This window comes from Sphaerodactylus townsendi, linkage group LG17 (genome assembly GCF_021028975.2).
Source record: "Sphaerodactylus townsendi isolate TG3544 linkage group LG17, MPM_Stown_v2.3, whole genome shotgun sequence".
Taxonomy (NCBI): domain Eukaryota; kingdom Metazoa; phylum Chordata; class Lepidosauria; order Squamata; family Sphaerodactylidae; genus Sphaerodactylus; species Sphaerodactylus townsendi.
This window is the reverse complement of record NC_059441.1, coordinates 17,378,931-17,392,930: the sequence shown is the minus strand read 5'-3', so window position 1 is coordinate 17,392,930 and position 14,000 is coordinate 17,378,931. Positions and strand designations below refer to the sequence as shown.

At 45.8% G+C, this 14,000-nt stretch overlaps 1 protein-coding gene across 1 annotated transcript in view; it reads right to left on the bottom strand.

Moving 5' to 3' along the window:
- The window catches only part of GALK2 (galactokinase 2), a 91,628-nt gene that overhangs the window by 24,534 nt on the left and 53,094 nt on the right, over positions 1-14,000 (bottom strand). The window contains 2 exon segments of the mRNA XM_048481803.1: positions 5,579-5,780; positions 13,770-13,980. Of these exon segments, the coding sequence (XP_048337760.1) occupies positions 5,579-5,780; positions 13,770-13,980 (413 nt within the window).

Sequence of the window (14,000 nt, the reverse complement as noted above, 5' to 3'; positions counted from 1 at the left end):
GAAACCCAGGGAAACGTGGGCTTTAGGGAGGCATTAGGAGTAATAAAAGCATCAGGATCAGATATGTGCTTAACCAGCTTTTCCGTTTCTGTTAAACTGCTACTGTCTAAAAACTAAAAATTTGCCCCGAGGTACTACATATAATGAACAAAAGAAAACACAGTATGCTACATCCTCCAGTATACATTCTCCACGTGGTTTTATACAAGGGCATTACACAACTGATTGCTTTATTTTCAATCCCTTTCCTAATAATTCTTAGCATAGAGTTTGCCTTTAATTTGTTAATTTTGAGATATCTTGGCTTCCAGTAACACGACATTTTGAACACATGGAACCTGCAAAAATATATCAAGCAGCCAAAGAAGAATATATCGAGTGTCAATTGAATAGTCCCTGCAACACACTCGCGTGTGTCTTACAGCATCAAAGAGACAGGATTCATCCTTAATTTTTGTTAAGTTTCCAATGTGGGGGAAAGAACCGGGTAATACGTTCAAGCATTGTGAATCACAGGGAGATTCTTAAAAAGATGGGAATTCTTTCTATTGAATTTTGCCAAAGGTTTATGGAGTCAAATTATTGCCTACTCTAGCAGATTCATTCCAAAATCGCAGCCTTGCTAACTGAAATCTTTTCATAGGCTATATGACTGAACCTGAAAACTCATTTGCTTAATTATAGCCTGCAGAATTCCTAGCCCAGTGGCTTTTGGGGGGCAGATTTTTAATTAATAAAGTTTTATTTTAGTGAACTAGCAGTAGCATGCTAGGAAACTGTTAGGGGGGAAAAATGAAATAAAATAAATCCTAAGAACTGTTTCCTGAGAGTAAGAGCCACTGAATAAAATGGGACTCCTTCCCTATGAGGAGAGGCTGCAGCGTTTGGGACTCTTTAGTTTGGAGAGGAGGCGGCTGAGGGGGGATATGATTGAAGTCTACAAAATTATGCATGGGGTAGAAAATGTTGACAGAGAGAACCCCACCCCCCCCCCCCCCCCCCCCCCCCCCCCCACCCACCCCCCCCCCCCCCCCCCCCCCCCCCCCCCCCCCCCCCCACCCCCCCACCCCCCCCCCCCCCCACCCCCCCCCCCCCCCCCCCCCCCCCCCCCCCTCCCCCCCCCCCCCCCACCCCCCCCCCCCCCCACCCCCCCCCCCCCCCACCCCCCCCCCCCCCCACCCCCCCCCCCCCCCACCCCCCCCCCCCCCCACCCCCCCCCCCCCCCACCCCCCCCCCCCCCCACCCCCCCCCCCCCCCACCCCCCCCCCCCCCCACCCCCCCCCCCCCCCACCCCCCCCCCCCCCCACCCCCCCCCCCCCCCACCCCCCCCCCCCCCCACCCCCCCCCCCCCCCACCCCCCCCCCCCCACACCCCCCCCCCCACATGCTGGTAGGGGCTGATGGGAATTGTAGTTCCTGAACATCTGGAGAGCCGCAGGTTCCCTACCCCTGATCTAGCACTTAATGTTTCTTGAGACAGTTAGTAAAAGAATGTCACGAATATAAAAACCTGCCCCTTAAAGAACTAGGGAACAGCATTTGGGAGAGCATTTTGGGCACAGTTCTGCACATACCTTGTGGGAACTATTACTGGAAACTTTGCTGGCCCTTTGCTTTTGCTCCACAGAACTTCATATTATGGCTTGCACTGGCTTCAGGCTATACTTCTGTAAACTGCAGAAATACTGGCCCATCAAATTTTGGCAGTTTCCATCCAGTTCTTTCAGAGAAGTCTACGTCTCAAACTATCAGTTGCTAAGACCCACTATGTAATGCAAGTCAGGGAGAAACTAAGACACAGAGATGACTGTCGACTCAACAGCAAAAATGTATGGGTCAGTTCTTGGATGGCATCCTTCTTTCCAACACAAACCTGCTCCAAGATCTATTCTTGTTGCTTCTAAATGCTCCGCTGTCCTGGTGACAGTGACAGTTTCATGTTAGAGTTCTGCAAAATAACATTTCTGTACTCTGTTCTGGTTGCATCAATGAGGGAAATTTGCAGTTCAGTGAAAAATTCACATGGTTCCATTCAGATGTTGGGGAGATGAGTGGTTTAGATTTCAAAGCCCTTCCTAGACCTATTTGTTCCCACTAATATCTTGGAGATTATCCATTCCTCTAATTTGAGGGACAGGTATAGGAGGAGGAGGAGGAGGAGTTTGGATTTATACCCCACTTTCTCTCCTGTAAGTAGAATCAAGGTGGCTTACAAGCTCATTTCCCTTCCTCTCCCCACAACAGGCACCTTGCGAGGTAGGTGGGGCTGAGAGAGCTCCAAAGAACTGTGACTAGACCAAGGTCACCCAGCAGGAATGTAGGAGTGCGAAAACACATCTGGTTCACCAGATAAGCCTCTGCCACTCAGGTGGAGGAGTGGGGAATCAAACCCGGTTCTCCAGATTAGAATCCACCTGCTCTTAACCACTATACCACGCTGGCTGGAGAGTATAGCTTTGACACTGACAAGAGAAGGCTAATGGGGTGATAGTTTTCTGGGTCTGCTCTGGAGCCTTTCTTGGAACTTGGAAGATTAGAACTATGATGGTAATTCAGAAACCCATGTGTGGGCAAACAAGTTAGCCTGAACACAAAAGTACCAAGTTGAACAGGAAAAATGCAGAGAGAAGAGGACTCTCTCCCGAAGGGACTTAACCAGAGGTGGGATCCAGCAGGTTCTCACCAGTTCCTGAGAGTGGGTTACTAATTATTTGTGTGTGCCGAGAGGGGGCTACTAATGGGGTCCGCTTTTCTGTCTCCTCACCCTCGCCTCCCCCTCTCTTCTTTCTCGTAGCCTGGAGCTTGCCGGCTAGTAAGAGGAGGGACCCTTTAACTACTGTTGGGTCCAGGGGAATCTTTAGTTGTTTCTGTTGGCAGTAGACGATAGGACTTCCTATAATGAGCTTAAATTATGCACAGAAAGATACCAGCTGGAAATTAGGAACCTTTTTTTTACAGTAAGAGTTTTTTACAGTAACAGAGAAATTATTAATGCCCCGCCCCCGGAATGCCCGGCCACGCTCCCATCGTGCCCCGCCCAGCCCCACTGGTGCTACGCCACTGTTTGAATCCTACCACCATGGGAACCAGTTACTAAAATTTTTGGATCCCACCACTGGACTTAACTTCTAAGTGCTGCTTTTCACGGGACATGTAATGCTATATAGAGTATCAAGTAGAATGTTTCAGGGCTGACTGTGGAACAGCGATGACTAAGCAAGGCACAAATGTGCCTGGAAAGGGCCAGACATTTATTTGATTAAGACTGGAGGAAAGTGATGCTTCTCATGGTACATACTCTCATTCATCTGCCTCTGGTCAAACAGGTTTCCATAACAATATAAAGCAATGTACTGTCAAAGGCTTTCACGGCTGGAATCACTGGGGGGCTGCGTGGTTTCCGGGCTGTATGGCCGCGTTCTAGCAGCATTCTCTCCTGACGTTTCGCCTGCATCTGTGGCTGGCATCTTCAGAGGAGGCTGCTAGAACACGGCCATACAGCCCGGAAACCACCCAGCACCCCAATACAAAGCAGCACAGACAACCTGTTCTCCAGAAGCAAAGTGGCAGAAAAAGTCCCCGTATGGAAGAGCATTCCGTTATGCAAGCCCCTGCCTCCAGCCTAGATGGGCTGCAAACATCATAGCGCAGGGTCCTGACCACCTGCAAGAATTGGGCCAAACAAGCCATCTTGATTGCTGAACTCAATCATTAACCTGGCCAATTTTGGAAGGGCTTTAAGAGGATGCTCAAGGGGAACCACAGCCTTTGGCAATGGGTATAGCCCTGCAAGCGATGGACAGTTAAATCTATTATGGACTTAAAAACCACTAACACTGCAGCCAAGCAGGGTATACATCGTATTGTCGAAGGCTTTCACGGCCGGAATCACTTGGGTGCTGTGTGGTTTCCGGGCTGTATGGCCGTGTTCTAGCAGCATTCTCTCCTGACGTTTCGCCTGCATCTGTGGCTGGCATCTTCAGAGGATCTGAGCCTTCGACAATACATTGAACATCTCTACGGGAAGAAATTGTTCCAAGACACACGGAAATTGGAAAAGCTACGGCTCAGGAAAGCACACTTACTGTGTTCTCTAACCTTACTTCTACGCTGCAGAGACACAGGTACTATCCCATCATTTCTTGCAGCCAAAAGGACTTTCAAAACACCACAGGCTCACCGCATCTATAACCGCCTAGAACGTACACTTTTACGTGAGTCAGATCCTCTGAAGATGCCAGCCACAGATGCAGGCGAAACGTCAGGAGAGAATGCTGCTAGAACACGGCCATACAGCCCGGAAACCACACAGCACCCAAAAGTGTACATCCTTCTCAAGCCAGCTGAAGTGAGTGACATTAGGAAGGTGTGACTGAACTTAGGACAGCACCATGCAGGTAATCAAATGTCTGAGGTGGCAGGAATGGAGATAAGTCAGTCCAATGCCAAATCACACAGCAACAGTGAGAGTCCCTTTCAGGTTGTAAGGCATACTTCTGGTAGCTGAGGACCATTTTTCCCTGCTTTGTATCTCATTCTCACATGGAAAGGTTTTCCTGTACACTGTCAGGCTTTGTGAATGTGAGATTGGAGGAAATAGAGACCCTGTCATGCATTTTTCAATGATGCCCCCTGCATACAGAAATGAGGGCAAAAATGTTTAGCTCTCTCCCAATAGCAATTTTATTTGGTTCAGAGGAAAGCTGCATGAAAAGACTTCTAGAAGATGATAATCCTAACATTACAAGAGTAGTGGCGAAATTCAGTACTTGTACTGTTAAAAGTCGTAGACATAAACAGGGTTAATTTAAACACTAATTAGCGGTAGGCTATTTGGATTATCAATTTTATTTTTGGGCTTTAAACATCACTTGTGCTTATCAGTTTTGTGATTTGATTTTAGCTTATGGTTTTAACATTTTGTAACTGTAAAGTTTTTCTAGTTTTCAAATAATATTCCCAAATTTTTATTTGGAAATTATACATTGTGCTTTTTATACTCTATATTTAATAATTTCTGGTCTTTGACCGTGATAAAACTGATTGATTGATTGATTGATTGATTGATTGATTGATTGATTGATTGATTGATTGATTGATTGATTGAAAGGTTTTCTTTTATAGTGAGGAAGAGACCATCCATGAGTTAGTGCTGGGCGTGCCTCCTCAGAGGGCTGGTCACTCTGCTGTAATAGAAGGAGTTAATTGTGCCCATGCAGAGACATGACAGCAGACTAGGATGGAGACCAGACCAGAGCAGTCAATCATGCAGAGTTGCAACAAGCAGTCATCTTTCTGGGGCCTTCTAATTATCTTTCTCACATTAGCTGTTCCCACTGCCACACACCAGTTTGATTAATGGTGTGAGAATGGCTGTGATTAGCAATGTTACAATGTCAGTCGCAAAATAGCTGACCACACTTCCTAGGAAGGGAGGCTGGTTGGTGGAAACAGACAGGAATAAATACTTTCATTTTTTTTTAAAAAAAGCCACAAACGCCACACACACATACACACACACCCCACAATTCAAACCCCATTCTCAAAAGTGAGTTTGTTCTAGGGCTTGTCAGACTTACAGACAGATGTCCGCCAGCTGATTCAGTTCAGGGCAGCTGCATTCGTAGAGGTCTCGGCAACTGGCGTGGCTCTGGTTCATCAAATCCCCCAGCAACCGGACGGCACCCACGGGGGCCTCCTCGCAGATCTTCTTAAACTCTAGAACTCTGGCAGCCTCGCTGTACACATGCTTAGCACGCTGGTACAATTTAAAGATGGTCACTAAGTAATAAAAAAGAAAATGTTAATGTAAGAAAAAGAATGGAACCTTATGTGGTTGATTGTTGTCAGATGTGGTCTTGCAGCTCCCAGAGGAAACTGGCAAGAAGGATGATCTAGCATCTTTATGTCCAGCTCTTCTTTCTATTTTAGAAGGTATATGAAACATGTGCATCTCAATTCGGCAAGGGAGGTGTGCAATACTCTTTGAGGGCTTCTCCATTCATGTTGATGAGCTCTTTGAACCATGTGGATTGATCCCCCTCATATATTGGCACGCTCACTAGCTCTGTGACCTCTCTATTTTATTGATTGATTGATTGATTGATTGATTGATTGATTGATTGATTGATTGGTTTTGTATACCGCCCTACCCCTGGAGGGCTCTGGGCGGTGCACAGCATAATTTCCTCATACAACATATACAAACAAAACCCCATTAAAATTAGATTAAAACACAGCAGTAATTAACAAAGATGGCGTCAGCGATAAACCCCAATTAAAACCCTCCCAGAAAGAGGGGGGGGGGAACAAAACAGGAAAGTGGGTCCCCTAGATGGCAAAGGAACTCCAAGTCGGAGGAATAAAAGGGAGGGAGGCACTTAAGCGGCCGGACACTCCAAAAGCCCGGTGGAACAACTCAGTCTTACAGGCCCTGTGGAACTCACCAAGATCCTGCAGGGCCCAGACAGCTGGAGGGAGAGTGTTCCACCAGGCGGGGGCCAAGGCCGAGAAGGCCCTGGCCCGAGTGGAGGCCAGCCGCATCATGGAGGGGCCAGGAACCACCATGACTCTACCTGCTCTGGGCCAACTAATATGTTGCTAGGAACGTCACCTCCCAAAGGACTTTCAGTTAAATATGAAGTATAAGTTCTGTGCTGGGAACTTAATTCTTGAACACACACACACGAATTGGGACCATGGCACATGGAGAAAGAATGTTTCAGCATCACCCTCTTGTTTAAGCAACGTGAAATGGCCCCAGGGGAAACCTACCTGATACCTTCAATTCATTCACTGCAATACACGTGACAAGCAACAGTTGCAGGAATGTGCAACGTTCTTTTTCTTCTAGGAATCTTCGATGCTGACAGTGATGTAAATCACCTCCTTTGCTTTCATGAAAAATTGCGTTAAGTGCACACTTGGTGGCAATTTCTTATTGTGGAAAATTTCGCCAAGCCCTGTCCAATCTAGCTGCCACAAAGTGGAGTCACGTGACTTTGGAAGAGTTTAACACACACCATCTGAGGAACTGGAATGAATGGGAGGGGAAGAAAGCTTTGCAATGAATGGACAAAACAATATCTTTACAGAGGCGCCAGCATTTTATTTGGCTTGATATGAAACGGGATTGCTGTTGATGAGAATGGACCCAATATGGCATTTGCTGAACTACATCATGGCTTTTGGAATATGATTAAAACCCGTCAAAACGGAGCGGGGAGTAGAAATGACCCTCCTGGGAAAGGGTCAGTGAAACAACGTTTAGGGGTTGCACAATCCCCCATTTACCAGATTCACATTCAGGAGTACATTTTGTCCTGAAAAGTAAGAACTTATCTGAGGTACTTTAGTACCGCACAGCGCACAAATGTTACTGCTGAATGTCTGAATGTGTGTGTGTGTGTGTGTGTCAGGGTGGGGAGTTTACAAAGGTGGGCATATATTTTTTTTTATAATTTTTATTAGGAAATTAACTTGTTCAGGTTAGTACAGATTTCACATTTCAAAGTTTCAACTCTACTAAGCATTTTCTTTCTAGACTTAGTACATTAAAATTGTAGGTGAGACGAAACTGAAATTTGTAAAGTTAATACAGAAGTAATATAGCAAACTAAATCTTCCCTGCATCCCCCCCCCATTAAGAAGGAGGAGAGAAAAAAGAGAGAGAAAAAGAGAGAAAAGAGAGAAAAATATAACAGAAAGAAGAAGAAGGAAAAGAAAAGAAAAGAACAAAATACTTCAACTACCAGAGGAATAGAGAAAGAAAGAAAAAAGAAAGAAACCTAGTTCAAATTTGCCAGGTTTAGAATAGTTTAAAGAAGAAATTTAGAAGGACCTCCCCTTAGCCTCCTTTCTATTTGATAATCCTTATTTCTTGGAGTTTTAATAGTTACAATCCCGTTATTATATTTTCTTCTTTACTTCGTTCCTTATAGTCATTTTTTCTTTAAATTAACACTGTAGATATATATTTTGCATTTCTTACATATTCCATTTCTTGATTAGATATGTAGCAACAAGAGGTTACCATATTTCTAGACAGCCATCGTATTATTTTTAATTACATTCGATGCTTATCGTACGTTCGCATTATTCTATAAACTGCTGATATAATCCTATCTATCGTTGGGATTACAGTCTTCTTCAAAGTACAAAGGTGGGCATATAAAACTGAGTTCATCTACGGCTGAATTCTCCTCCTGGGCCCTTCCCCCCCCCCCTTCTGACGGCGTCATTTTACAGCGGGGCCATTTTCTGAAATGTGCATTTGTTTAAAGGCATATCTGAAGTTGCGTGAGAGTTTGCCATAGCTCATGCTCTCGCATAAATCACTGAGGTGGAACAGTAGTAGCCCAAGGGATGGAACTGAAAACCACGTCTAGTTTCCATTTTGGAGGCATGCATTCTTACCAAAGAGGCTCACGGTTGATTCAAGAGACCACCCCTTGGTAAAGCGCGGCACCTGTAGATTATAATAAAGCGCTTCGCGGTTCTCTCCAGCTCATCTGCACGTTACATGTGTAGAAATGAGGCCGATCTTTTGTACTTTTTTGACCATCGGCCAGATGCCGGGGAGACCAAAAAAAAAGGTTAGAGGAACAGCGTTCTGTCATGCGGGGAAAAGCTCTGCAAGCCGCCTGCCTTGGGTGGCTGCTTCCTGGCTCGAGTGCCAATCACCAAGATGTTATTAAATCCCACATGACAAAGTCCAGGGCCAGTGTTGTTTATTTCCACGCAGACTCTCTCTCTGTTTACCCAGGAAATATAAGGTAGAAGGCCTTATTCTTGGATCATCAGCTTCATGGCAACGTGCTTCAACTGTCTTTGCAGGGCATTTCCTCTGGTGTTAGGAACTTCTGCTATTTTAGCAAGACACATATTTTTTCAGGAATTTGCATGTATCCCCTAGTGGGGAGGGCTATGCCCCTCAGAGGACAGCTGCCTCCACAATAGACCAAAGCTGGATAGAAATTGCATTACCCAGGACAAAGTTATATTACTGAATCTGAAAAGGAACTTGGTTTTCCTCCTAGTAAAGCTGGTAGTGGCCAGCCTTGGGTGTAGTGGCTGGAAACAGGTGCATTCTGGAGGCAGGATTTGAAGTTCCCTCCTCCCTCCCACCTGGAGTAGCAGAGAGGAGCTTATCTAGTGAACCAGATGTGCTTCACCATTTCCTGCTGGATGGCCTTACTTGGGCTAGTCATAGTTCTATTAAAGCTCTCTCAGCCCCACCTTCATTACAAGGTGTCTGTTGTAGGAGAGGAAGGGAAAGGAGCTTGTAAACCACCTTGAGTCTCCTTACAGGAGAGAAACGTGGGGTATAATTCCAAACTCCTCTTCCTCCTCCTCCTCCTCCTCCTCCTCCTCCTCCTCCTCCTAAATGAGTAAGATGAATTAGAAGCAGGGAGTCTCCAAACTACTTGGCCCTCCAGATGTTCAAAGTTGTTCTACAGCAGCCAGTAACACTCCTTTTTTAAAGCGTGTGCAGCTGTAGCATGATTTGGGTTTGCTTCCATCAATTGAGTATTCCAGGATGCCAAAAAGTTGAATTTTACATGCAGTGGCGTAGGAGGTTAACAGCTCGTGCTATCTAATCTGGGAGGAACCGGGTTTGATTCCCAGCTCCTGCTATACCCTGGAGGCTTCGTGGGGAGGCTTATCAGGGGAATTCAGATTAGCCTGAACACTCCCACACATGCCAGCTGGGTGACCTTGGGCTAGTCACAGCTTCTTGGAGCTCTCTCAGCCCCACCCACCTCACAGGGTGTTTGTTGTGAGGGGGGAAGGGAAGGAGATTGTAAGCCCCTTTGAGCCTCCTGCAGGAGAGAAAGGGGGGATATAAATCCAAACTCCTCCTCCTCCTCCTCCTCCTCCTCCTCCTCCTCCTTCTTCTTCTTCTAAAAATTACCAATCAATCCATAAGAGGCTGATGGGATGCTTTTGACTCGTGGGATAATTCCACCCCTCAGGTTTACATGTCAGCATTAGATTACAATTATTATTTATTTAGTTTTAGAATGGAACAAAGTGGTTTAGTCATGTTTCACTCAAGTGAGGGGATAACCACATTTTATGGGGAAATAAAGGAATGTTTTATGGGGGAATGTCTTCCTGGGATGGGACATACTGACACGGGGCCGTTTCTGCATGGCACAATTATTCCAGGAGATCAGGCGGCTGAGCAGGAAAAATAAGGTGGTTCTGCTCCTGTGGTGGTTGCATGGTGGCGGGTTCAAGAAAGTCCTGGGATGAGGGAAATATCGCAGGACAAACCCGCTTTAGGACTGGGAACCGTGCAGACTTCTTGGCCAAACCAGGATAGTCCCCTTGCTCAACCCGGAATATTTGGACCGTGCAGGAACAACCATGGAGTACTTAATTAAAAAGAAAAACTCTAGTGAGAAAAGTAGAACAGATTATGGCAGAGTTTAGCGTGTGCATTCAGACAAAGAGCCAAGAAATAAGACCCAGCCCTTCAGAAGACACTAAATATCTCGGCTCTAATCCAAAGTGCTCCTAACTTTGGTTGTAAGCTTTTGGCTTGAATCATATAGGGCTGGTGACAAGGGAGAGGCTAAAAGGAAACCAGAGCTATTATAAATATAGTAGCATTTAGTACTATAATCAGACTGAGTTATCTCCCCCCGCCCCCCACCAAAAATACCTTGATATAAAGGCAGTTAAGGCATATGGTTTTGGTAACTTTTAAATATCAAAAAAGCCAAAACTGAACAAGTTTTCAAGGGCTGGAGCAGCAGACTTAATTTGAACATGAAATTATGAAGCCTTATAGTGAATCACCCTACCATTCATCAAGATCAGTATTACCTACTCCAGCTGACAAAGGCATTTGAGGGTGGCCAGGTACTGGGGACCCACAAAACATGGAGCACTAGACCGTAGCACTGGGGAATGCACATCATTCAAGTTCCATCACTGTTAGCAAAACCTCTCTGGAGTTCCCTGGTGCTGCAAGGAACAGGGCATCAGAACCAATAACAGACTCACATGTGTACCAATAATCCAAAATCACAAGAAAGAGCCTGCTGGATCAGACCAGAGTCCATCTAGTCCAGCACTCTGCTACTTGCAGTGGCCCATCAGGTGCCTTTGGGAGCTCACATGCAGGATGTGAAAGCAATGGCCTGCTGCTGCTGCTGTTGCTCCCGAGCACCTGGTCTTCTAAAGCATTTGCAATCTCATTTCAAGGAGGATCAAGATTGGCAGCCACAGATCGACTTCTCCTCCATCAATCTGTCCAAACCCCTTTTAAAGCTATCCAGGTTAGTGGCCATCACCACCTCCTGTGGCAGGATATTCCAAACACCAATCAGCCCTGGTTCAATTACCCCCCTAGCGTTATATTTTATTTTCTGCATCAGAAAGGGGAGAAAGCCAGTGGTTAAATTCTAGTCATAAAAGTAGGATTCTTAAAACAGTGCCAGGTTTATTTGGGGAGGGGAGGAATAAACTTTTCTGTATATGGGCAATTGTGCAAAGCATCTGTAAAAGCTATTAGAGCTACACGAGTAGAATAGGGAATATGGACGGCCTCCCCCCGAAGTTTATAGGGCAAGATTCAATTACACTGGATAACTGAGCTCTGAATCTGACTCACAATGGATGTGGCCAACACAAAGCAGAGAAACAATTTCTCAGAGCTTCATTGTTTCCTCACATCTTTAGCAGCAAAGCAGGCTGACATTCAATGGAACAAAGAAAGTCTGCCCTTGAAATATACACACAGACAGTCGTCTAAGAAACATTTCATGTCTGTATACAACTGTAACTATATGTGGTTGGCTGATTTAATAATGGGCAGGAATAGCTAAACTAGCTAGCTAGATTAAATTCACTTGCTAAATCAAGGGTTGCTCAAAAAAGAAAATAATCAAAATAGCCTCTATTTATTTCAAAGGGGAGAATTTGGAACACATGCGGCATGTTTTACAGAACAAACTGGTTCTTTTTTTAAAAAAAAACTATACTTTTTCTAAGGCACGCCAGTTTGAAAGTCGCTTTAGATTCTGTTTCTACCATGTCAGAACCAGAAAAGTTCACCGTCAGCACGCTGTTCTTTAAAGCGAGGTGAAAAATACCATCATTTATTAATACGGTCAACAGGCAGAATAGCAAAACAGATTTAAAACAATGTTGCAGGGATGCATCTTTTTAACAGGATCAATAAAGATCCTTATACAAAGAGAAGGTCAGCTAAAAAGCCCAGCCCAATACAGACATACTCAAAACGGGCAACACACATGATAAATTTAAACTGTAATAAAACACTAAACAATATATGTATTTTACATATCTCAACTTCCCATTATCAAGAGCTTTCCCAAGTTTTTTTCCTGGATTTTCAGAGCTGTAAGAAAGAGGAGGAGGAGTTGTGTTGATGAGGATGTGGTTAAAGTTGTTGATGTTTGGATTGACACCCCGCCTTTCTCTCCTATAAGGAAACTCAAAGGAGGAGGGGATTCTTCACCCAGAGCAATGATGAGAAGAAGAGACACTGAGAAGACAGCCAAGTGCAGCTTGTCCTGGCTGAAATTCCAGACTGTAGCACATTCAAGATCCTTAGAGGAAGATGAGGAAGGAAATCCTCGGAAACATGTAGACAAGCCAGCTTAGGCTTTGCTCTAAACCAGGCGTCTGCAACCTGCGGCTCTCCAGATGTTCATAGACTACAATGTTCATGGACTACAATTCATGGACTACAAATCTGAGTTTTCTGCCCCCAGCCCCATATGGCATGGACATGCCCCCAGCCCCATATGGTGGACAATGCACAGAGGACATATAGAGTCAAGTGTATCCCTGGCTGGTACGCCCCTGGCTTATTCTACCACTCTACTGAGCAATGTTTATTTATTTACACCTCATGTTTCCTTTTGGCTCAGGTTTGTACCCTTCATCCAAATTAAGTGTCTTTTCCATGGGAGGAAGGCCTTTTCGGTCTAGATCAGCGATTTGTAGCCCATGAACTTCTGGAGAGCCGCAGGTTGCAGACCCCTGCTCTAAACTCTCCTCCAGCTATGAGTAGGTTAGCAGTGACCCCAGAGACGTAGAGAGGGAAAATGGCACACGGGGCAACACCTGCTCCGAGCGTCCCCCCTGTGCCCCCCTGTGCTTCACTCACCTGAGGAGGTGGTGGTCCCGGGCAGCTTGGTGGGGCAGGCAGGCCACAAGGAGAAGGAGGAGGGGTGTGGGGGCGATTTTCTGCCCCACCATGTGATGTGAACAGGGGCCACCCATGCTGTTTGTCCCCAGGCAGCCCCGTGGAAGCTCCACCTCTGAGTGACACAGTGGCAGGCTCAGCAGTGACTTCCTTTTCTTTTCTGGCCCCCAGCACAGTCCATTTTCTACCAGCAACACAGTATGCCACAGGTGTCAAACTTGCGGCCCTCCAGATGTTCATGGACTACAATTCCCATCAGCCCCTGCCAATTGGCCATGCTGGCAGGGGATGATGGGAACTGTAGTCCATAACATCTGGATGGCCATGAGTTTGACACCTATGCAGCATGCAAACTAACCGAAGCTTCATTAATTAATTGGTGCACCATCTTAATAATGCTTGCAAGCCCTAATATTTCTTCAGCTTCGAGCTGAAGGCTCAGACATACGGGCTAATCAACACCCTTGCACGTCAAAGGCTCCAAACGACTATTTCAGATGGTATTGAAATCTGCACTGTTTTCACATCTCATTAGCATTCAGTTCCTTTACATGAATACGAACCACCGCTGGGCAAACGCTCACCGTCTTGTGTGTTTTGACTGAGGATTTGGACACGCAGCTCTTTGGGGCTCATTTCGAGGAGTTCTCCAATTTCCTCGATGCTGTAAGGCTCCGGGTGAAATACTTCCTCAACGGCGGTCAGCATTTCGTCCAAGCTTAGTTTCAATGCGACTTGCACATCCTGTAGCTTTGCCATTGCTTTCCAATGCAGGCCTCTGGATTTTGCTAAAAGCTGCAACAACAACAAACCAG